Source organism: Eptesicus fuscus, chromosome 12 (genome assembly GCF_027574615.1).
Source record: "Eptesicus fuscus isolate TK198812 chromosome 12, DD_ASM_mEF_20220401, whole genome shotgun sequence".
In the NCBI taxonomy this organism is placed as follows: Eukaryota; Metazoa; Chordata; class Mammalia; order Chiroptera; family Vespertilionidae; genus Eptesicus; species Eptesicus fuscus.
In genome coordinates this window covers 90,797,080-90,820,136 of record NC_072484.1, presented here as the reverse complement: position 1 = coordinate 90,820,136, position 23,057 = coordinate 90,797,080, and the positions used below count along the sequence as shown (strand labels likewise).

Here is a 23,057-nt window from a genome sequence, read left to right as displayed (position 1 = left end):
GTTGCGGGCTCCATCCCCAGTGAGGGGCGTGAAGGAGGCAGCCAATCAGTGATTTTCACTCATCATTGATGTTTCTTCTCTCTCTCCCTCTCCCTTCCTCTCTGAAATCAATAAAAGATATATTTAAAAAAAAACAGAGTTTTTCATATTGTAATGGAAAAGGTGAGAAGACATCCATGCTGTGCATATCACTAAACTAAAAGGACTATTGCAAAAACTACATTTCAACAATCTCTAACATAAAATATCCCTGGAACAGAAAGAATCACCGACACCCGCAAGGTAAGTGGTACAATGAAATAAAACCTTACACCTAACTCCTAAGTCAGACTCTGAGCTCAGCTGTGAATAAAGCCATCTTGATTGGCTCATATTACTTTAGTAAAGTGCTTCTAGCACCATCTTTCGCCTACAATTAATCGCAATAGTAAAGTTTTCTTCGGTCCAATTCGAGTGAAGGCCACTAAGGCAAGTGAAGTATCATAAAAACCAACTCCTAAAATCCTTGTCCATGACATTAGCTCTGGCAGCTGTCATGTTTCCTTCCAATGTACCAAACATGAGGTCTCGTCAGGATAAAAGCTGGCTGGGCCAGAAATCTACAAAACATGAATCCTTGTAAGTCCGCCCTCGGATAACTCACTCACACAATGATTACCGATGATGGTCAAGAATGACCTTGAGGACTTCTGAAGAACAGAACAGAGAAGAGGTGTAAATAAGAGAGTCATTCGGGCTGGAGACGTCAGACAAGAATAGAAGTGGGGCTTAGGATGGAACATGAAGAAAGGGAGCGTTCAAGGTCAAGAGGCGCAAGGCATTCCTGGTGCAGTGGTCGCCAACTCATGAGTCCACAGAGCCAAAGATCAACAGGACCACGATTGAAATTTCTTTTGAGCCAAATTTTTTAAACTTAACCCTCTTCTAACGCCACTTCTTCAAAACAGACTCGCCCAGGCCATGGTATTTTGTGGAAGAGCCACACTCAAGGGGCCAAAGAGCCGCATGTGGCTCGCGAGCCGCGGTTTGCCGACCACGGTCCTGGTGGAAGGGAGCCCGGGGAGAGAAACACGGAGGTGTGCAGAGCGCGGGGGGGCCGGGGCCTGTCACAGGGAGCGACCCTCTGCAACGAACCAAGCTATCCCTCCCTCCATGGCATCCCAAACCGCCCACTGCTCTGTCTCTTCGACGAAACACGAGGCACAAGAGTGCTTCCCTCCGTTGATAACTGGAAAGGCTGGTCAGGACAACGAAGGCAGCCACCCGGGTTCAGACCTGTTTCATAAATCAACCTCAGAGCCCGGGGGCCGGTGCGCACACAGGAGATACGGTCCTCGGTCCTGCACCAGGCTCTCCACACGGGCGGCCACAGCCTGGCACACGCATGCTATTTGTACCCTCTTGAACATGTGAATGCTCATCATTCTCTTAACTGTCTACACCCATGATCTGGGCGTGGTGTTCAGTTTAATTCCTCACAAAAAACAACCGTAAGGCCAAACCAAGGAAATGCCAACGATTTTAGAAAGTAGATGCCAGAGGTATCCGATTCCACTTGTTCAAAACCAACGTTTAACCACCAGAGGCACCTGATTAACTCAGTCAGTTCTCACACCAAGTCTTACACAGACTAAGCATGCCAGACTAGCAGGGATTTCTCGTGCGCACATATATCATTTAACCGATTTGAAGTTGTGCAGAAAATGGTACAAGAGCTTTCTTAGTGGAAGTAAACCATGAGCAATGCTGTGGATGTACTGTTACCTGGAGATAAACTGCGTGCCGTACTGTGCACCTGTGAGATCAAAAACAAACGGACAGACAGCTGCGGTTGGCTTACTTCTCGATCGAGTCCGGCTGCCACGGTGATGATGTCCCCCGTCTCGTTGTTGATGGTGAACATGTTGGGCGAGGGGGTGCTGGGGGCCTGGGACAGGATCCGGTACCTCAGCATCCCGTTCTGGGTGTTGGGATCATCGGCGTCGATGGCAGTGACCGTCATCACATACGTTCCTGGACACAGCACACGTGGAGAGTGAACGGTCGCCCTGCATTTCAGCGTCTCCCAAGCAGCAGGCCTATTTGCCCCTGCGTTCCATCTCAAGTCCACTTTTTCAAAGCAAGCACTTAATCACACAGACTTGATTAAAAACACTATTCATAAGAAGAGTACTCACTTTATTTTGTTATTATTATTTTTAAATAGTTTTATTGATTTCAGAGAGGAAGGGAGGGAGAAGCAGAGAGAGACAGAGACATCAATGAAGAGAGAGAATCATGGATCGGCTGCCTCCTACACTCCCCCTACTGGGGATCGAGCCACAACCCGGGCATGTGCCCTGACCAGGAATCCAACCGTGACCTCCTGGTTCATAGGTCGATGCTCAACCCTGAGCCACGCCAGCCGGGCCACAAGAGTCCGCACTTTATATAATAGAAACCATGGTTTCATTACTTGAAAGGAAAATTATAAAAACATTTATACATTTATAAAGACTCCATTTCTCCATAACTTTGAAGACAAATTCACTGTAGATTAAATAAATGATCACTTCAGACCTTCCTTTAGAAAGAAGGCAACTAACGAGCGAGACGGATGCCGTTAGCGACGTGTACGCTGGCCACTGGTTCCTTCCCTCGGACCCATCTTCTTGTTACGCGGTCGCATCGGGAACGGCATGCTGAGCGAGCCTCCCGCGGCCTCCGTCACTTTGGGGAAGCGAGGCTGTGCCTAAGGCCGCACGTCCGCTGGCCGGGCCATCGGGACCCCTCCACGCGCTACTGCTGGGCTGCACTGCCCAGGGGCTGGCACTGCGGCTCATGACCTCCTGGGAGGTTAAAGGAACGCTGCAACCTCCTCAAGGGACTCCAATTCATTAGACATTTCCAAGGGAGATCTACAAAGCACTGGGGTCAAACAAGTTCACTCCAGCTGGACACACGGTGACGGGAAGTGGAGAGAGGAGGAGTTGCTCTTTCACCGGCTTTGATCCGTGGGACATTTATAAGAGCCGGATGACACCCTTCCTCTCTCCTCACCGCCTTCATGCGCACTCTGCTCAGGTCTCCGGGAGAGCCTGAACGGCGGCTCTCCCTGCCACAGGGTCTAGTTTTTGCAGAATTAACTAAGGCGAGGAGGTCACACTGTTCCAGTCACTTTCCAGAGCTTGACCCTCGAAATAAGACACCCTTTTGGGTTATATGTCATCGCTACACCCCCCCCCCCGCCCCCCAATAAGTCTGTGTATTTGCCTGCGTGTGCCTGTTATTGTTCTTCCCTGGTAGAGTTTAAGCTCCCTCAGGGCAGGGACTTGCTTATCAGGGCTGTATCCACGTGCGAAGGCAGTGCCCACACACAGCACGTGCTCTGCAAACACTGGCTGAATGAATGAATGAATGAATGAATGAATTGTTAAAGCAAAATAACGTTTCAGAATCTTGAGCCAAAATATTGATTGCAATGCAAATTAACTCAAGATTCATGATATCATGGAGCCTTGCCTAGAAGGGATGTTTTCAAACTTACAAAACCACCACAGGAAATACACTCACGGAATGTCTCCGCTTCTCGCGGATCATTTGAAGTCTTTCATTTGTGGTTGGGGTTATGGAGGTGCGTGGTCAAATGCATAATAAATAAGAAACATCCCCAGGCAAACAAAGCCCCGTGTGTATTACCTGAGAATTGGCATGTCAGGCCGTGTGCTGGTGCGGACCCCTGCCCATGCTGTGGCTTACAGCACGCATTTTCCTGTAACGGAGACTAGTCTGCGATGGGACTCAACTCGGGCGCCACCGAAGGCTGAACTTCCTGCAGGGCCCCGCCTCCCACTCCTGCAGCCCCACCCCCACCTCCACGTCTTCTCTGAGGATGCAGACAAGTGCGTTTGGGCCAAGAGAAAAAATACCAGTGGAAAGCGTATCTGGTCAGACCTGTGTGTTGGTTTATGCAGCATAAGGGAGCTGCACACACTGGCAGTGGTAACAGCACCATTTTAAATGCTGAGGCATTGTAAATTGGAAAACAACAACAACACAACAACAACGTACAATAATATAGCGAATGAAATCTCTCCAAACACCAAGGCTGGCCAAACATTTCCTTTCCCATCCCACCCACGGTGCTCCCATTACAGAGCTTCCTGGGCTTGGCCCCTGAGCCTGAGCCCACAGCGGACTCGGGATAAGACGCTAAGCCTCAGTCACACATCACAGCGAGGAGGCTTCTGGCAACTGCTGCATGTCGGCGGGGTCACCCCGACCCCAGTTGCACAGCCAGGGAGGGAGACTCGAGAGGAAATGACCCACGGTGGCCAGTGTCGCCCAGTCCGCTTTTGGTCTTACCACATCAGCTGGTCCCAGGAACACCAAGTACATTTTACTATTATTATTATTTTAATATATTTTCATTGATTTCAGAGAGGAAGGGAGAAGGAGAAAGAGAGAGAGAAACATCCATGATGAGAGAGAATCATGGATCAGCTGCCTCCTGCACTCCCCACACTGGGGATCGAGCCCACAACCTGGGCATCGAACTGTGGCCTCCTGGTTCCTAGGTCGATGCTCAACCCCTGAGCCACGCCGGCCGGGCCCAAGTACCCTTTGGACTCTGCAACTGCACCGTAGCGGCTGCTGTGACTCTGCGATCCACTCCGTACCGCATGGGCAGAGGCCCTGGGTGCCGGTGCCCACTGCCCAGCGGCCCTGCCCGAGCAGGAAGGACCCTCCTATGGATTCAACGCTGCAAAGCCAGTCGACTTCGCCCAAAGTAGAATGACACTGTCCCGGTTCCTCTCTTCGACCAGGTTCCCCCGAAGCTGCCTTCCTTTCTCCCCGAAAGAAAATGCCGCCCCAAGGCCCCCAGGCGTCCCCTTCCCTGCGGCGGCCTCCCGACGGCCCCGCGCACTCACCCGGCTTCGAGCCCTCGGGCACCGTCCCGTTCCAGACCTGGTGCAGGAACTCGGGGCGGTTGTCGTTCATGTCGATGACGTTGATGACGATGTCGATGGGGTTCTCCACTTGGTTGCCGTTGATGTCCACCGCGTGGGCCCGCAGCTGCAAAAGCCACCAGAACACGGCTCGTGGGCGGGTTCACATCGCGAGCGAGAACATAACATTCCCCCTCACCCTGCCACCCGCCGGCACCCAGGCCCCGGCCAGCAGGAGAACAGAGCGACTCTTCCAGCAACATCTGTCAGCGGAACCCCGCCCCGTCAGCATCGATACGGCGGCCCAAGGCCCACAGGGACTCTCCGCCAGGCACTGCGCTCCCCGTTTTATGGGTTTGCCTCATTTAATCCAAATACAAACGACGGAGGCAGAAGCGACCGGCATTTGAAAGGGAAAGATCGAGCCCCAGAAAGCCCGAGCCACTCCGCTGTGGGCGCTGGCGGAGCCCGTGTTCAAGGCCAGGACCATTCCGCGCCCAGATGCCTGTGCTAAGTCCGCCCTGGTGATCCAGGGGTTAAGAAGGCGCTCCTGGCACAGAGCACTCACACAGACCACGGGAGCGGGGGGGGGCACCCAGGAAGAATTAGTGTGCGGAGGGAATTTTCACACGAGGTTTGGTTTCTGTAACTGTCAAAGGCACTCCTAAACCTTCCAAGTACATGGATACATAAGACCGTTGTTCTTCTCTCAAGCTCAAGTTCTTCGCTTTGTAGGTATTCTAGAAATTTTTTCTTTTCTTTTCTTCTTTTTAAACAAATATAATCACTCAGCTACTCTTGGAAGGATATCTTCAACTTCTTTTTTTTTTAAATATATTTTATTGATTTTTTTACAGAGCGGAAGGGAGAGGGATAGAGAGTTAGAAACATCGATGAGAGAGAAACATCGATCAGCTGCCTCCTGCACACCTTCTACTGGGGATGTGCCCACAACCAAGGTACATGCCCTTGACCGGAATCAAACCCGGGACCCTTCAGTCTGCAGGCCGACGCTCTATCCACTGAGCCAAACCGGTCAGGGCTCTTCAACTTCTTTTCCTCTGGCACACAGACCCGTTTCATTCTTTGCGCCAGCCCCAGCATCCCATGGAGTTGTTTATTTTTATCGGGAATGCTCCCGTGATCCTCCCATCAAGGATGATGCTGGCAGCAGCTTTCTGCGGGACACGCTGTACCAAGATTAAAGCAGCACCAGCGTACCCTTTCTCATGTACAGGTTACTGACTACACGCAACAAACAGCCACCAATAGGTGTTAACGTTATGTTACATTCATTCAACAAAATAATTTGGAGCAATCAAAATTATTTAAATCAGGCATGTCAAACTCACGGCCGGCGGGCTCGGCACGAGTTTGACATGCTTGATTTAAGTAAGTAATTTTTAAAATATATATATTTTTATTGATTTCAGAGAGGACGGGGGAGAGAGAGAGAAACATCAATGATGAGAGAGAATCACTGATCAGCTGCCTCCTGCACAGCCCCTACTGGAGATTAAGCCTGCAACCCAAGCATGTGCCCTTGACCGGAATCGAACCCGGGACCCTTCAGTCCACAGGCTGACACTCTATCCACTGAGACAAACCAGCTAGGGCAAATAAATAATTTTTACTGACATGAGAAGATGTTAAATCTTATGATAGCGAAGTGGCAAAGGCTAGTTTCAGAGAATGGTTCTAATTTTGAAAGAAAACATTTATGAATTTATCCGCAGCAAAACATCTTACAATACGGCCTCAATGTGTTTAAAATAACCGTTATTTTTTATGAACTAGGATTACAAATTGTTTTCGCTTTCTTATTAATAGTGTATTATTTGAAAAGTTTTATTTCTGTGTTATTTGAAAAGTTTTTGCAACATGCACGTATTCCTCTAAAAAATAGCAATTTCATCAAAAGTTTTAGTTGTTCATGTGGAAATTAAAGAAGTAATAAAGATCAATTTAGGTTTCTATATTTAAACTCATGAAAAAATTGTTGAAATCTTGTTCCAGGAAAATGTACAAGTATGACCAGAAAAAAAACAGAAAACAGACACAAGCTTCCTGGAACTGACATTTTCATATTAGGTAATTCCTGCATCTTAAAATACTCAACCCAGCGTTATTTCTAAGTTGGGAAAATCAGTGTCAAACATATTATATACAGGGTGGGGCAGAAGTAGGTCTACAGTCGTTTGTATGGAAACTAATTCAATCATTAATAAATAATAATACAAGAATAAATTACATGTTGCGTGTGCTCACGACTGTACACCTCCTTCTGCCCCACCCTGCATGTATTTAAAAATATGAACGTATCACTATATGTAAAAGGTGGTTATAACTCAATACGAAAATAAAAACATAGGAAAATAAAGAACAAGAATTAACATAAGAAACATAATTAGTTACGGTGTCCAAGAAAAGATTGCCCATCTCGGCCGACTGATGAGACCCGGTGCTAGCAGGGTTATGAGGGAAAGAGAGATGGCCATTCCCAGGAGTATCCACATGGCCACCTTCCTGGAGGGAACACTGCCAGCAAAGGACAGGACAAAAGTGTGTGGTCCATGTTCTAGGTCTCTGCTTAACGGTAATAATCATGCCAGCAGGATCAGACAACGTGCAAGTGCCCAGCACAGATGTCTACCAGTGGAAACTGTTTTAAAATCGCAGCCTGTACATTCAAGGGATCCTGTCCAGCTATTAAAAACGCTGTGATCTCTCAACATTGCCAAGCCCGGTGTTGACCCCCGTGGGTACATCTGTTCTTAGAAGGCCTTGGCCACGTACCTGAAAGTAGTACCATCAATGAGTACAGGGTCATGCAATCTGGGGCAATTTCCCTCTCTTCTTCCGTGCCATTTGCTTTTTAACTGGGAGTATTCGTCAATTCCATAAAGACAACACCATGAGAGTAAGTGGAAAAGGCTCCAAGCACATTTCCCGTCTTAGAGCTCTCGGAAGCAAAGCTTTAAGATGGATACGAGCCCGGCCGGCGTGGCTCAGTGGCTGAGTGTGGGCCTCTGAGCCAGGAGGTCACGGTTCGATTCCCAGTCAGGGCACAGGCCCGGGTTGTGGGCTCATCCCTAGTGTGGGGCGTGCAGGAGGCAGCCGATCAATGATGCTCTCTCATCACTGATGTTTCTCTCTCTCTCTCTCTCTCCCTTCCTCTCTGAAATCAATACAAATATATATATATATTTTTAATGGTATGAGCGGCACAGGTCACCCTGGCGCACACAGAGAAGACTGCACACACAGGGTGTCAGCAGCAGGAATCTTACGTGGAAGCGGGCGATCTGCTCTCGGTCCAGCGGCTTGGTCACGGACAGCTGCCCGGAGATGGGGTTGATGATGAAGATGCCCGTGGGGGGCTGGTCGGCGCCGGGCCCGGTGACGCTGTACCGCAGCGAGAGGTTTTTGTCTCTGTCGGACCGGATCTGCGGGGCCAGACGACAAGCCCGTTAGAGAGGCCACGTGAGCGCGTTACCCGGGACACAGCGCCACGCCTCACGCCCTCCCGCGGTTACAAACCCACACCACCGCCTCCCCGAAACCCAGGGAACGCTCCCAGCCTGGCCCCGGCCCTGCTTTCTTGGCGACGGGCTTCAAAGAGAGATGTGCCCCGTCACCCGCAAGACGGGACGATGCTAACGTCCGACAGCACGCCCCCTGGAAGCGGCGCCCAGCGTCCACATGAAGGGGCGTCGGCGGTTAAGCAGACCCGGACTCTCTCCTGGGGATCTGCAGGTTAGAATACGCCCCAAACAACAAGCTAATGGGCAAACAGGGTTGAGTTTGGGCATCAGTTAGGATAAGAGGTCATCGTTTAGAGTGTGAAACAGGCTCGCTGGGCAGCGCTAGGATGGTGGTGGGTCCTAGAAATGAGATTTCCGTCTCTTTTTCAGGTGGCACTTACACCAACTCCTTATTGATAACCAATCACACAAGACGTGATTTTAAAATGTATTTCTAAACTCTCCGGAATTATACTCGTGGGCTCACTTACTTCTCCCCCAAAGGCCACAGCGCCCAGGACAAGTCAGTTTACATGGGAGTCCCCTGGCTCAGGCCACGGGCAGGGAGGAGGGACAGAGCAGAGAGAGGGCCGGAGCGCAGGCCTGCTGGCCGTGACAGTGAGAGAGACGCCGGCATCAGGTACACACGCTCGATCCAAAAGCAGAATCTGGGTTGTCTTTTTAAAGGTAAGGCACGGTTACTGATTCTCGTTCTCCATTAACGTAGAAAAATAAGACACACCTGCACTTGGCGTTGTGTCATTGGCTGTTACATTGAATTGTAATGTGCAACACAATAGCATCTACAACCCAGACAATGACTCATTAAAAAACACAGCTCTCAGTAAGGAGGTACTGGGATGCTAAATCCGTCATCCACAGGAACATTTCTCGTCTCATAAATGAAAATACCACGACTTGCTCTTCTTTTCCTTTTGTAATCAACAACGGGTTGCTAAGTTGGCTAAACACACAGAACTCTGTCATTTCCTCCCCCCTCATCCGATGGTATGCATTTAGAGGAAAAAAAAAAACAACAAACGGACTCCTCAGATGCGAAAGCCTGTATTTTTGCACGCCCCTGGGATTCTGTTAATGGTATCAGAGGTCATTTTTTTTTTCTCTCAAAAACCCTCCAATGCACTTAGTGCTGGCATTTTTAGCAGCGATTGCCCCTTTCCTTTTCCTTTGGCCCCAACGCTCTCTGCAGGGGGCGAAGGCCACGGTGGAGGGGGCAGCTCAGTCAGGGACAGGGACACTGCGGGGCGTGTGCTTCGTGGCAGCGGGGTGATGGCTGTGGATGGCGTCGGACTCGGGGCTTCTGTCTGCACCCCTGGACCAACTTCACCCTCCACGGGCTCAGGAGCTACAGGGAGCTCCATCCACAAATAATCTCCGAGAGGACAGTCGAAATGAGAAGAGGCTCCGTACAACGTAAGGCATCGCATCTACAACAAGTATTTTTAGCCCCGGCCGGTTTGGCTCAGTGGATAGAGCGTCGGCCTGCGGACGGAAGGGTCCCAGGTTCAATTCCGGTTAAGGGCACATGCCTGGGTTGCAGGCCCGATCCCCAGTGGGGGGCGTGCAGGAGGCAGCCGATCAATGCTTCTCTCTCATCATGGATGCTTCTATCTCTCTCTCCCTCTTCCTTCCTCTCTGAAATCAATACAAATATATTAAAAAATAAAATTAAAAAAAAAAGTATTTTTAGTAAACATACGCCCTCAACTCCACCCGGTGAAAGACAGACCAGAGCCTTCCTCTCACACCCCTGCCCCGTCCCCGAGACCACGAAACCCGCGCACCCACCCGGACGAGCTCCTGCGGGAACGGGCCCCGCGAGTTCTCGGGCAGGTTGATCGGGGGGATGACCCAGTCTCTCTTCTGCCTCCGCAGGTGCCCCTCGCTGCCGGCCGGCTGCCGCGGGAACACGATCTCTTCGATGTCTGGCGACCCCTTTGCGTGGAAACACAAGCAGACATCCCTGAGAACTAGGAGGAACGCTTTCCGAGAGCACCTCAGTGTCAGGGCATCATTTGTCACGAACAAGAATGGAAGCCCGGAGGCCCTTTCCTCGTCCTGTGAACACAGAAGCCCTGGGCCGCGTGGCTCCGCGGGCTGGGCGTCCTCCTGTGCACCGAGGGGCTGCTGGCTCCATTCCGGAGGAGCTCATGTCCCCACTGCGGGCTCCATCCCCAGCAGGGGGCGTGCAGGAGGCAGCCGGTCCATGTCCCGCTCTCACATCGATGTTTCTCCTTCTCTCTCCCTCTCTCTCTCTCTCTCTCTCTCTCAAATTCCATTTTAAAACCTTAAAGAAAAATAATAAGCACTGTAAAACTTTTAGGTTAAACTGTTCATTGGAAAACTGAATTCCAAACAACTTATTATGTGGCCCCGCTGTGTAAACTATCTGCAATTTCTACAAACCACCTCAGATAGCCGTTAATATGGAGGCAAAATGTAAAAGACCCTTTTTATCTATTTCTCATTAGTTTAAACCACAGCTCAGGTAATGCGCTACTGTCCATTAAATTTAGATCTCGATGTGCGAAAATATAATTTGAATTCCGAGAGAATTCTAACACGTACTGCTAAGGGATGTCTCAGATATTTATGACCCTATTAAATCGCACAGAGTTAATGCTGTAATTATTCTAAACCTGTGTCAGCCGTGATGGATGCGGGACCCGGCCCGCTCTGCACACGGGGCATCCATCTCTGCGGGACGCCAGCGCTCTCCCGTTCCCCGCGTGTCGGCGGCCGCTGCGGCCGGAGCCCTGGCTGCGCCGGTGGAGACACCCGAGCGGGTTTGCTGGAACCTGCGCATCATCAACAACAGGAGCAGCGTTTCCCTCCATTAGTTACCAGTTGCCGCTCACTCTCTCTCACCCAGCGGCACGGCTCCCCTTTAGCAGGTGAGCGTCCCGCCGATGACGCTCCACACAATGAAAGCCGGGCACGGGCCTCACAGGAAAATGATACGTGTTTGTCCTCCGATGTATTTATTCATATTTGACTCCTGGTGTGCACAGCGCATTTACCATTCAATACCAGGAGTGAACGTGTGGCCTTTTATCTTTCTCGATACCATAAATACAGAAAACGTACGAGTCATCGTTTACAAAATCACAAACCAGCATATATGCGTGTGGAATCCCCTCATATCGGTTTCCAATTCACTCAAGGAAGTGGAATATTCAAACGAAGAGCGGTATCATCACTGTGCTGAGGAAATCACTGCATCTCATTTACATTTCGTATCATGGTGATTTATCCGAAGTAAGTGCTCGATACACTTCTGTCGCATTGAATCGGACTGTCCTCTGTTGGAAATGTATCTGCTTTATTCTCCCTTGGCGTACAGCCGCGTCCACCAGAGGGGATCGCACTATTCCTGAGTCATGTTGGTGGACACATAATTCGTGCTCCGATTGGATTGTCCAGGGACAAGCCAAAAGCCCATCGCCCCGCCAGCAGCGCGTTCCCATCACGACTGCAAATCCGCACTGCACACCTCATACCTTTGCGGGTGAAATCTTGCAAGGGGTTGTTTCCTTTGGGGTTCATATCTAAGCTTCTAATACATTTAAAACAAACGACTACTGCTGATATCAGTTATAAATCTCAAAAGTGTAAAACAAACCTTTCAAATATGAGTTCTGGTTGCTTAAAATACATTTTGTCTAAATATCTTATAAGATTGAAAACACAGCCCTAACCGGAGTGGCTCAGTGGATAGAGCGTCGGCCTGCGGACTGAAGGGTCCCGGGTTCGATTCCGGTCAAGGGCATGTACCTTGGTTGCGGGCACATCCCCAGTGTGGGGTTTGCAGGAGGCAGCTGATCGATGTTTCTCTCTCATCGATGTTTCTAACTCTCTATCCCTCTCCCTTCCTCTCTGTAAAAAATCCATAAAATATATTTTAAAAAAAAGATTGAAAACACAACAAAATACAAGTGAAGGGCCTGACGTTGATGAAAACTCAAACATGGGGGCCTCCGTTCACATGAAGCAGAGGGCCCTGTGGTTCGCAGTGGAGGCACCGGTCTGGGCTGGGGAGCGGTACCTGCACGGCGGCCTCGGGCGCGGGCTGCAGGCTCAGGCTCACGGCCACCTGCCACTTCTCCTGCGTCTCCCGGTCGTGGGCGAAGACCAGGAACCGGGCGCGCTCGGGGGACAGCGGGAAGCTCCTGACCGCGTACACCACGCCGTCCTCGTCCACCTTGAAGTCCGCGGGCTCGCTGCTCTCGTACTGCACTTTCCTCTTTCCATTGCAGCTGCTGAACTTCACTGCGGAAGAGAAGGCACACAGGAGTCCAGTTACACTCCAAAGGCAGAAACAACGAGTATCAAAATCTGCATCTGCTCAGGCTGAAGGGTAAGATGCAGTTAACATCAAAGACAAAAGGTGCGTCTTACATCCTGCAGGGAACCGTCAGAGTAGAGGACATCAGACTGTGGCTCCGAGTCCTTCCCCAGCGTCTCCTGGTTCCACAGCCTCTGCCTCTGCTTCCCCTCCCCGGCTGGGCCCCTGGGCCCTCAGACCCACCTGCTTTCCCCGGGCCTCTCGCTGACATGGCCTACCACTCCCCAACGAACTCCTACGCATCCTTCAGAACCCGGCCGCAAAGGCACCGCGGGCGGAACCAGCCCCCGGCTCTCCGCGTCCAGGCAGCCATCTGAACTCCACCAGCACCGTGTCCTAGCCTGGCACCCACTGGGCGAGGTGTCTCTGAGTACATTTTCTCAGCTACCTTGTAGTCCCTGCCTATCGCCTGGAACTCAGAATTAACACCTGATTCCTGAATGAACGCTAGAAGGAAGAAAGCGATAGGACTTATTAAAGGTGAATGCCCACCAGACTCTAGAATTACAAAACCTGTGGTAACTAAAAGGCGAATAATTTGCAATTTCTAGTCTTCAGGGCACTTGTCATCGTTCCTTAAAGCAGTGCGAATTTTACACGTTTTCAAACAAATGAAAATAAAAATGTATTTCAAAATAAATTTTAACTAGAAATAGCTATGTCTTAAGAGTGGAACAATAAAAAAAAAAGCCTTCAGTATCTTCATTATCTCTATCTTACATGCAATGACTTAAAGTTAAAAAAGTGTTTCCTTAAAAACAACCTCTAGCACTTATGTCTCATCAGATGACAAACGTTAAACCGCATACTTACAAACTAGACATATCTAAGTCAGAATTAAATTGTGAAATAATAGAAGTATTCTTTAAGGAAGATCATTTGCTTTGAAACCCTTAATCATTCTCTCAGAAGAAAAATTACATGGGGATAGCATGAGGGATCAAAGAAAAAGCAATTTTTTTCAGTTCTGTAAACGTGTGAGATTGCGTCCTAACCATAATTCCACGGGGCACATTTTGGAGGGCATTAACAGGCACACTTTACAAAATAGAATCATATACACCTTTTGCCTCTTTCAAAGGTCTCAGTAAATTTACTAATATTCCCATCCCACATACGAATTGACAGTTCTCTTGTTTTTATTAATATAAATTCAATGAGATGTGCTCAAGAGCACAAATCACAAGCCTGTTTATTTCCCTCCATAACCATAAAGTCCTTGCTAACAGAAATAAAATACTTCACTGGATATATTATTTTCCACATAATCCCACATACATCATCTTCCAAGCAATTCAAAATAAAAAGTTGGATCTCACCCCAAGTTATTATACCTCACACTAAATTATGTTAAACCAACATTATTTGTCTTTGGAATAGAAGCGTCCCAGAAGATACTTCATCACCCAACTCACATGGCCTGTGATTGAGAAGTGAAAAATGGGAATCCCTTTTCTAGAACAATGCCATCTACTGCTTATCTCTTATGTCAGACGACGAAATGAAAAGAAGTATTGTTTGGGAGGACCCTGCTGAGCCATCAAAATGAAAAACTTGTATCATCTCTTTGTACAAAAAGTACCTTCCCTATCACCAACGGTATTCACGACTCTGAAGCACACATCATCTGGAGCAGAAATACGACATCCTCTCCTGCACTTTCCCACTCCGGCATTCATCCCCACCGATTCGCTCCTGGGTGATGGTCTGCGTCCTGGCTGGTCTCCTCCCTGCTCCAGGCCATGGCCCGCCCACTCCATCACTTTCTCCTGCCCGCTCACAATCTGCATTATTGTCAGTACACTCTTTTACCCAGTGTGCAATGCTCCCTCAATGCCTGTGCACTTGGCCTCTTTGGTTTAACTGACAACATGTTCTAAAACAGGTGCTGCCCAGTCAGACACGTTTCTCGGTCATGTCCCACCGCGCTGTGGCCAACACTCACGTGCATCACCTTGTCTGAAAGTCCCCCCCCCCCGCCCGTACTCCATGCTCTCCTTCCCCCCTCTTCACACCCACCCCCACCCCATTCTCCACGCCACAGTGCGGGCACCGTCAGCGGGATGTCCCTCAGGAGACAGCCCTCACCTGCAAAGGCTCTGCACCTGTCCTTTTCCTTTTAATGTGTTTTGGCATTTCCTATCCATGGAAACAAATACTGCAGGGGGTTCAAATAATTTGGCTTTGTATTAGGTTGCTGGTAGTGAAAGAAAAGGAAGGAGTATTTGATGAAAGCCAGGCACAGAACAAGATACGGAGGTTACCTACGTGAACCTCAACCACTGCCTCCTGAATTGGGGCGCGTTATTTCTAGTCCACAGAACAGGAGAAGGACAGCTCGGAGACTCCTGCGCCCATGGCTAGTTCACTCCCAGTCTTCTCTCTCCTCCAAAAGCCGAAAGGAATCGAAATACACGAGCCCTGAGTTACTGAGAAATAACTTTAATAAACAATAAAGGTAAAGAAATGGCAGAGGCTTGGCAAATCCTTGTGAAGAGGTAAAGCCACATTCTTCACTGGAGATCCCTAAAATGTGCGACGGGGCAGGCAGGGGAGCCCCTGAGGGCTGGGGCACGCGCTCGGCAGGCAGAGGAAGGTTCTCGCGCTGAGGCTGAGGCGGTGGGTGTGGACGGACTCTTCTGTTACTTTGGTCCTCGGCTGCCTACGTGGGTTCAGGTGTCAGAGCGAGGCGGGAGAAAACGAAGGCGGCCGTGGAAAAACGCGGGAGCAAAGAAAACGTCCCCTTTCCTACAGGGGTCACTGTGCATCCCCCGAGTGCGAGGTGGCTGAGCTCGACGGGGCCGGCACTGGAGAGAGCCCCTTGGAGGAAACTGCGTAAGAGTCGGTGATTTAGAGACAGTTACTCCTTCTATCACCCCCGTGCGACCTAACCTATAACCAATATGAACTGGTTTAATACATATGCTAGTAAATCATTCTGTGCTTTTAAAACAAATGCTCATTCTCCTTTGCTCTAATCCTACATAATAAAGAGGTAATATGCAAGTTGACCATCACACCCTCACAAGATGGCTGCCTACGACCAGGCCGGCAGGGGGTTAGTGAGGGATGAGCAAACAACTGAACAGCAGGCTACATGGGGCGACCAGGCTGGTGGTGGGGAGGGGGGCAGTTGGGGCAATCAGGCTGGCAGGTGGACAATTAGGAGCCAGTGGTCCAGGATTGTGAGAGGGATGTGCAACTGCCCTAAACCCCAGTCGGACATCCCGACATCCCCCAAGGTATCCCAGATTGGAGAGGGTACAGGCTGGGCTGAGGGGACCCCCCGCCATGTGCAAATTTCGTGCACCAGGCCTCTAGTATTAAAATAAATTAAGCAACATTTTGGGCATTATTCAGCTTTACAGAAATGTTTATATGATACAGTTGGGTCCCCCTCAACTGCCCTTCCCTGCAGGCCCGGTTGCCCCCTACTTCCCTCCCCTGCAGGCCTGATCACCCACAACTTGCCCTCCCTTGCAGGCCTGGTCCCTCCTAACTGCCCTCCCCTGCTGGCCTGATCGCCCACAACTGCCCTCCCTTGCAGGCCTGGTCCCTCTCAACTGCCCTCCCTTGCAGGCCTGGTCCCTCCCAACTGCCCACCCCTGCTGGCCATCTTGTGGCGGCCATATTGTGTCCACATGGGTGCAGGATCTTTGACCACATAGGGGCAGCCATCTTGTGTTGGAGTGACGGTCAATTTGCATATTACTCTTTTATTAGATAGGATAATTCCCTTTGTACACACTCTCAGTGGACGCAACACCATTAATGAAAATGCAAGTAAGCCCATTGCCAACTGACCAGGTTTCCCTCGGTGAAACTTCAGTTCTAACTTCCTGTGGCCGTGCAGCGAAGCATGTCCAGTGCCTGGCTCACAGGGACATGGTTCCTCAATGACAGCCGCGTTTCCCTGTTTTCCAGGCACAGGTTAAAATACTGACTTCAATGGGCGATACAGACGGAATCCTGTTCCCCCAGATCCACAGGCTGACGTATTAACTCCTAGGACCTTCACATATGACTGGAATGGAGACATGTGTTTTAAAGCGGTAACGTTAAATGAGCTCATATGAATGGGGCCTCATCCAAAATGACCGGTGTGCTGATAAGAGGAGGAAATGTGGACACAGATAGTCATGTTCATGGAGGAAAGACCCTGGGAGGACACAGCAACAGGTGGCCATCTGCAGGTCAAGGAGAAAGGTCTTCTGAGAAACCGAACCTGCTGGCCCTTGGTCCTGGACTTCCAGCCTCTCTACCAGGGGTCCTCACACTTTTTAAACAGGGGGTCAGTTCACTGTCCCTCAGACCGTGGGAGGGCCAGACTATAGTTTAAAAAAAACTATGAACAAATTCCTATGCACACTGCACATATCTTATTTTGAAGTAAAAAAACAAAACGGCAAAACACCCGCATGTGGCCCGCGGGCCGTAGTTTGAGGACGCCTGCTCTAGAGCTATGAGGAAGGAGGTTTCTGTGTGTAAGCCACCAGCCCGTATTATTTTATGACAGCCCTGACAAATGCACACAATGGGTAACCCCCGAAACATCCATGATGAGAGAGAATCATGGGTCAGCTGCCTCCTGCACGCCCCACACTGGGGATCGAGCCCTCAACCCGGGGCATGTGCCCTGACTGGGAATCAAACCATGACCTCCTGCTTCATAGGTCGACGCTCAACCACTGAGCCATGCCAGCTGGGCTCATCATTTTTTAAAATGTGTTTTCTGAAGAAAACGTGACAGTACGTAAAAACAAATAATAATTAAAATACACCCTTAGCAGTGAAACTATTTTGTATGACAGTCGGTGGACACATGACATTATGCATTTGTCAGAACTCACGGACCCGTACAACCCAGAGTGCATCCTGGTGTCAACTGTGGACTTCAGTTAATAATGTGTCCTATTACTTGTAACAGATATGCCCCACTAATGCATAAGCACGATGTTCACACAGGTATCCCCCTACTCAAAGCAGAAACTCTAGACTTTACAACGTAAGAGAAAAGGAAATAAACTTCCTTGTACAATTAAAAAAAAGTCTTGATCCACCAGATTATTATTTAATTATTATTAAAACTGCTCTATATAGAATTAAATGTGGGGTGTTTTGGCTAAAAACATCATAATGTTAAGCGGGAAATTTATTATTACAGTTATTGCATAGTTTACATAATATGTAGTTATTGTGCTAACATGATTAATACAAAATTAAACATCAGGGAAGTACCTTTTACTGTTAAAGCAATATTTCAAATTAATGTTAACCATAAAACCATAATATCCTTATAAAATATTCACAGAAAACCACGGATCTGACATATTAAATGCATTAGCAGTTTACATAAACCATATGAATAAAAAGGTGCAAATATTAACTAACATATGGTTTACAATTTTTGCTCAAGTAAAACATCACATCATATTTAGAAACAATTGTAAGAAACACTGCAAAATATTTTTATTCCTACACATGAATTTGCCTTTTTACATTGTTTTCCCACACTAAATGCTAGTTATACGGCGTATTTTATTTTATTTTTTATTTTTTAGATATTTTGATTTTTTTTTTATAGAGAGGAAGGGAGAGGGATAAAGAGTTAGAAACATCGATGAGAGAGAAACATCAATCAGCTGCCTCCTGCACACCCTCTACTGGGGATGTGCCCGCAACCAAGGTACATGCCCTTGACCGGAATCGAACCCGGGACCCTTCAGTCCGCAGGCCAACGCTCTATCCACTGAGCCACACCAGTTAGGTCTATACAGCGTATCTTACGCGTTGTCAGTTCCTTAGTAAACTGTCTCATCATACAGATGCCGTCACGGTTTAGCACCTTGCTTACTGTGGCCCACCTGGCCCCTTCCCGGCCTTCTGGTCGGGCAGTGCTCACGTCAGTGGCCACACTGCTGGAGTAGGAAGGTTCCGAGGCAGGACTGAGAGTCACCAACAGTGTCCATTTTCCTCTCCTTCCCAGACAGTCAGAAAGGCCCCCGTCTTGCCTCCCTAGAGCTTAGGCAAGGCCACGTGGTTTGCTTTGGTCGTGAAGACCTGGGGGCTAAGTGCACACACCCCTTCCCAGCAGGAGCACCGAAGAGCCGAAACCCTCGTTCTCCGCAGGGGCAGCCACGGGAGAACATGTGAAAAGGAAATCAGGAGGTGGCACGAGAGGGAACGCCTGGGCCCTGGCCGGTGTGGCTCAGTGGAGAGCGTGAGCCTGTGGACCAAAAGGTCCCGCATTCGATTCCGGTCAAGGGCACCTACTTTGGTTGCAGGCTCCTCCCTGGCTCGGCCCTGGTCAGGGCGTGTGCAGGAGGCAACCATCAGTGTGTTTCTCTCACATCGATGTTCTGTCTCTCCCTCTCCCTCCCACTCTCTCTAAAAGATCAATGGAGAAATATCCTCGGGTGAAAATGAACAACAAAAAGATGGCACAGCTGGGATGAGGGAGCACCCCGCTGAGCGCTGCCCGGAGAGTCTCCCTCCGCAAAGGGCTGTGCATGGGGGGGGTGGGGGGGGGGGGGGGCGGTTCCGTGCTGGGCACAGAAGACGGACGGTGCCCGTGAGCGCAGCTCGCCCCAGCCCAGCATGTCTGCTAAGACCCCAGCTCCAGCGCGGGACCTCACCCCTTTCAATCAGCTAGATTAGCATAAAGTTTCTGTGAAATGAAATACATCGGAATCAAGCTTATGGTAGGTTAAACTCATAAAACACAAAAAAAACATTTCTTATTCGTAAAAGCCTTGGTATATCCCCGCCAAAAGAAAAAAAAAATTATTATAATCTCTAAACTGTTATGCGATCTATTAGAGAAACTGTTATTTCCCTTCCTTTCCAGGGAAAGTCATGTGACATTTAACTAACACCTGTATACAAGATGCCACAGATAAGAGAAAGGAATAAAGATCTACGACGCTTGTCTTTGATCTGAAATTGGAAAAATATAAAAACAAGCCGTAGAGATGACCTAAAAGAATGACTCTGACATCCATCGAAACTGTGCAATGTAGACTTTCAATACTCCCATGATGCAGTGCACACCGCTCTGCCCATCAGACCGCTGAAAAAGCAGGGGGATGGCCACCTTCTCCCTGCACGCGCTGCCTTTCAGTAACTCAGAGACTTTCAGCTGCTGTTCACGGCATCGATATCCTTCCTCCAGGCATCTCTATGCCATGAAAGGCCACAGAGACGGTTTCCTCCGACAGAATCCAGCTAAACGGATACAGAATCCTCAGTGCCCGGGAAGCATCACTCCCCCGTGTGCAGAAGGGGCTCATTAACAAATTGCACGGCAAGGCCACCGCCTCTGATTGATGACTGGCAGGGCACAGGGTGTGGGGAAACTTTTTCCCAACAGGATGGTTATTATTCTCTGAAAGTTGATGCAATTTAGTCAGCCTTATACTTCAGACTATTCATCTCCATTAAAAAAAAAAAAAAAGGACCCTAATCCACAATTTTTGTGAGAGATGTTAATTTTTAAAGAGTTTTTGTAATAAACTTTACTGAAACCAGAAATCAATGAGTTGTTATAGTAAACTTGACTGAAAACAGAAATTCTTGCTAACGGGAGTTTTCAAAAACTCCACTAGAAAAGGAAAAATAAGCCTTGTATCTAAATCAATTCAGCAATGTGGCCTCAAAATGTGCCACAGAGACCAGGAAGAATAAATGCCCCCAAAAGAAAGATGTTTTATTATAAGACGTGGGCACACCAGGGTAAAAATCATGTGTTATGTTTTATGGAACTTGAATTAAGCGGGTACATAAGAATCTAGTGCTCACTGAGCAGATTAGCCCTACAGGTATGACATGATATCCCAATAACTGAGATTAAAGTCCACTGAACTCTTAAACTATCACATCCAAAACCGTTTGCTGATTACTGTAAAGTTACAAAACAAAATGGTAAGATTTTATCCTAAACACTTAGAGCAATTTAAGAAATATTCATTTCTTTATACACACTATTAGAAGAAAAAGATCATGGTCATATACAAAGAAATAACATATATAAAAGAGCTCTTGAAAATTTGCCATAATAACACACAACTTATAGTTTAAAAGCCGAATTCCCAATTATTACTGCCTACTACCCCCAAAAGATATATCAGCTCACTACCTACTGGAAATCACTTCATAAATAGCAAAGTTGGACTTTCTACAGAAAGCAAACTATAAAAATTTAGCAAAAGCAATACCAAACCCCACAATATTACACACATTACTTCTAAAGGCTACGTTTTCTGAACATTAGCAACATGTGCATTAACTATTTAATATATGCGGGATTCCATAAAAATTTCATCCATGTTACTAGTTATTTCATAAAGCCAATGAAGTTATTCAAAGCAATTACATAAATTCCCTAAGTTACCAATGCAATTCAAGTACTAAAGAGCAATTAGCACATTCTAATATAAGTTCCATTAATGCATTATTACTGGATAAATATCGCTATATAACCTGGAAAAACAGTCTCCCAGCCCATCTTTTTATTATTGTCTCAGTCCACCCTTTCCCAACTTTTTAAGCATGATTGCATAAACCCTGCAAAGCTACTCAAAAAGCATGAGCGCACGCTGCCAACAACCTAAATAGATAGTATGTGTTAGATCCAGTTCAGCTCACTCTGATCTGCCACATAAAGCCACACGGAAAACGAGGGCCATTGATCTATGACACGTCATTCAAAAGTGGGCTGTGCGTTTTAATGCACTAACATAACAGTGATAAAGAGCTACTTAAAGATTACAGTGTTTGATTTTACACAACGTGTAAGCACTTAAGTTGAATAATGCTCTCTTGAATGCCACTGCTATTTAGACATTATATTCTACTAAAGGCCCAGTGCATGAAATTCATGCATTGGGGGGGGGGGGTGGTCCCCTCAGCCCAGCCTGCACCCTCTCCAATCCGGGACCCCTTGGGGGATGTCCGACTGCTGGTTTAGGCCTGATTCCTGGGATTGGGCCTAAACCGGCAGTCAGACATCCCCCTCACAATCTGGGACTGCTGGCTCCTAAATGCTCACCTGCCTGCCTGCCTGATCGCCCCTATCTGCCACCCCTGCCGGCCTGGTCACCCCTCACTACCCTCCTCTGCCAGCCTGGTCACCCCTCACTGCCCCCCTCTGCCAGCCTGGTCACCCCTCACTGCCCCCCTCTGCCAGCCTGGTCACCCCTCACTGCCCCCCTCTGCCAGCCTAGTCGCCCCTCACTGCCCCCCTCTGCCAGCCTGGTCGCCCCTCACTGCCCCCCTCTGCTAGCCTGGTCACCTCTAATTGCCCCCCTCTGCCAGCCTGGTTGCCCCTCACTGCCCCCCTCTGCCAGCCTGGTCGCCCCTCACTGCCCCCCTCTGCCAGCCTGGTCACCCCTCACTGCCCCCCTGCCAGCCTGGTTGCCCCTCAGTGCCCCCCTCTGCCAGCCTGGTCACCCCTCACTGCCCCCCTGCCAGCCTGGTCGCCCCTCACTGCCCCCCCTCTGCCAGCCTGGTCACCCCTCACTGCCCCCCTCTGCCAGTCTGGTTGCCCCTCACTGCCCCCCTCTGCCAGCCTGGGCATCCCTCACTAACCCCCCTGCTGGCCTTGTCGCCCCTCACTGCCCCCCTGCCAGCCTGGGCATCCCTCACTGCCCCCCTCTGCCAGCCTGGTCGCCCCTCACTGCCCCCCCCCCCCCCGCCAGCCTGGGCATCCCTCACTAAACCCCCTGCCGGCCTGGTCGCCCCACACAGCCTGCTGTTCGGTTGTTCCTGTGAGGGCATCCTAACCAATTTGCATATTACCCTTTCATTAGTATAGGTGCTTACTAAATCAGTACAGCGTCCATAACTGCAGTCATTTCAAAATGCTTCCATTGGTTTAAAACAAATGAAAGAAAACACAGAAAAATCCTCTTCGAAAGAGTCCCCTCCCTCCATCCCAGCCCCAAACGGACACCCACGCTGTGAACACACGGCCTGCAGTTTGCACAGCTGGTCAAAACCCAGCCGCTCCACGGACAATAACGGGCCTCCTCCTCGATAATGGGCTGACATTTCCTCTTGGAGAAAGGATTCCGCTCCTCCTTCGCCATTCTCATCAATTATATGGAAGCGAATGGGATTAACTGTAACACTGGCCATCGCCTGCACGCTGCTGGCCGTGGATTCCGCTGGAAGCACCTCAGGTGCGGGACGTGAGGGCTCTGCCTGGAGCATTCATCTCCTCCCTTCCCGGCCTGGCGGCAC

At 49.1% G+C, this 23,057-nt stretch overlaps 1 protein-coding gene across 1 annotated transcript in view; it reads right to left on the bottom strand.

Annotated features, from left to right (window-relative positions):
- CDH2 (cadherin 2) overlaps nucleotides 1-23,057 on the bottom strand; it is a 200,278-nt gene that overhangs the window by 38,282 nt on the left and 138,939 nt on the right. Inside the window, exons 3-7 of the mRNA XM_054724358.1 lie at nucleotides 12,519-12,742; nucleotides 10,262-10,408; nucleotides 8,219-8,374; nucleotides 4,911-5,055; nucleotides 1,841-2,013 (exon numbers count right to left, since the gene is read on the bottom strand). Of these exons, the coding sequence (XP_054580333.1) occupies nucleotides 1,841-2,013; nucleotides 4,911-5,055; nucleotides 8,219-8,374; nucleotides 10,262-10,408; nucleotides 12,519-12,742 (845 nt within the window). The remainder of the gene's footprint in view (nucleotides 1-1,840; nucleotides 2,014-4,910; nucleotides 5,056-8,218; nucleotides 8,375-10,261; nucleotides 10,409-12,518; nucleotides 12,743-23,057) is intronic.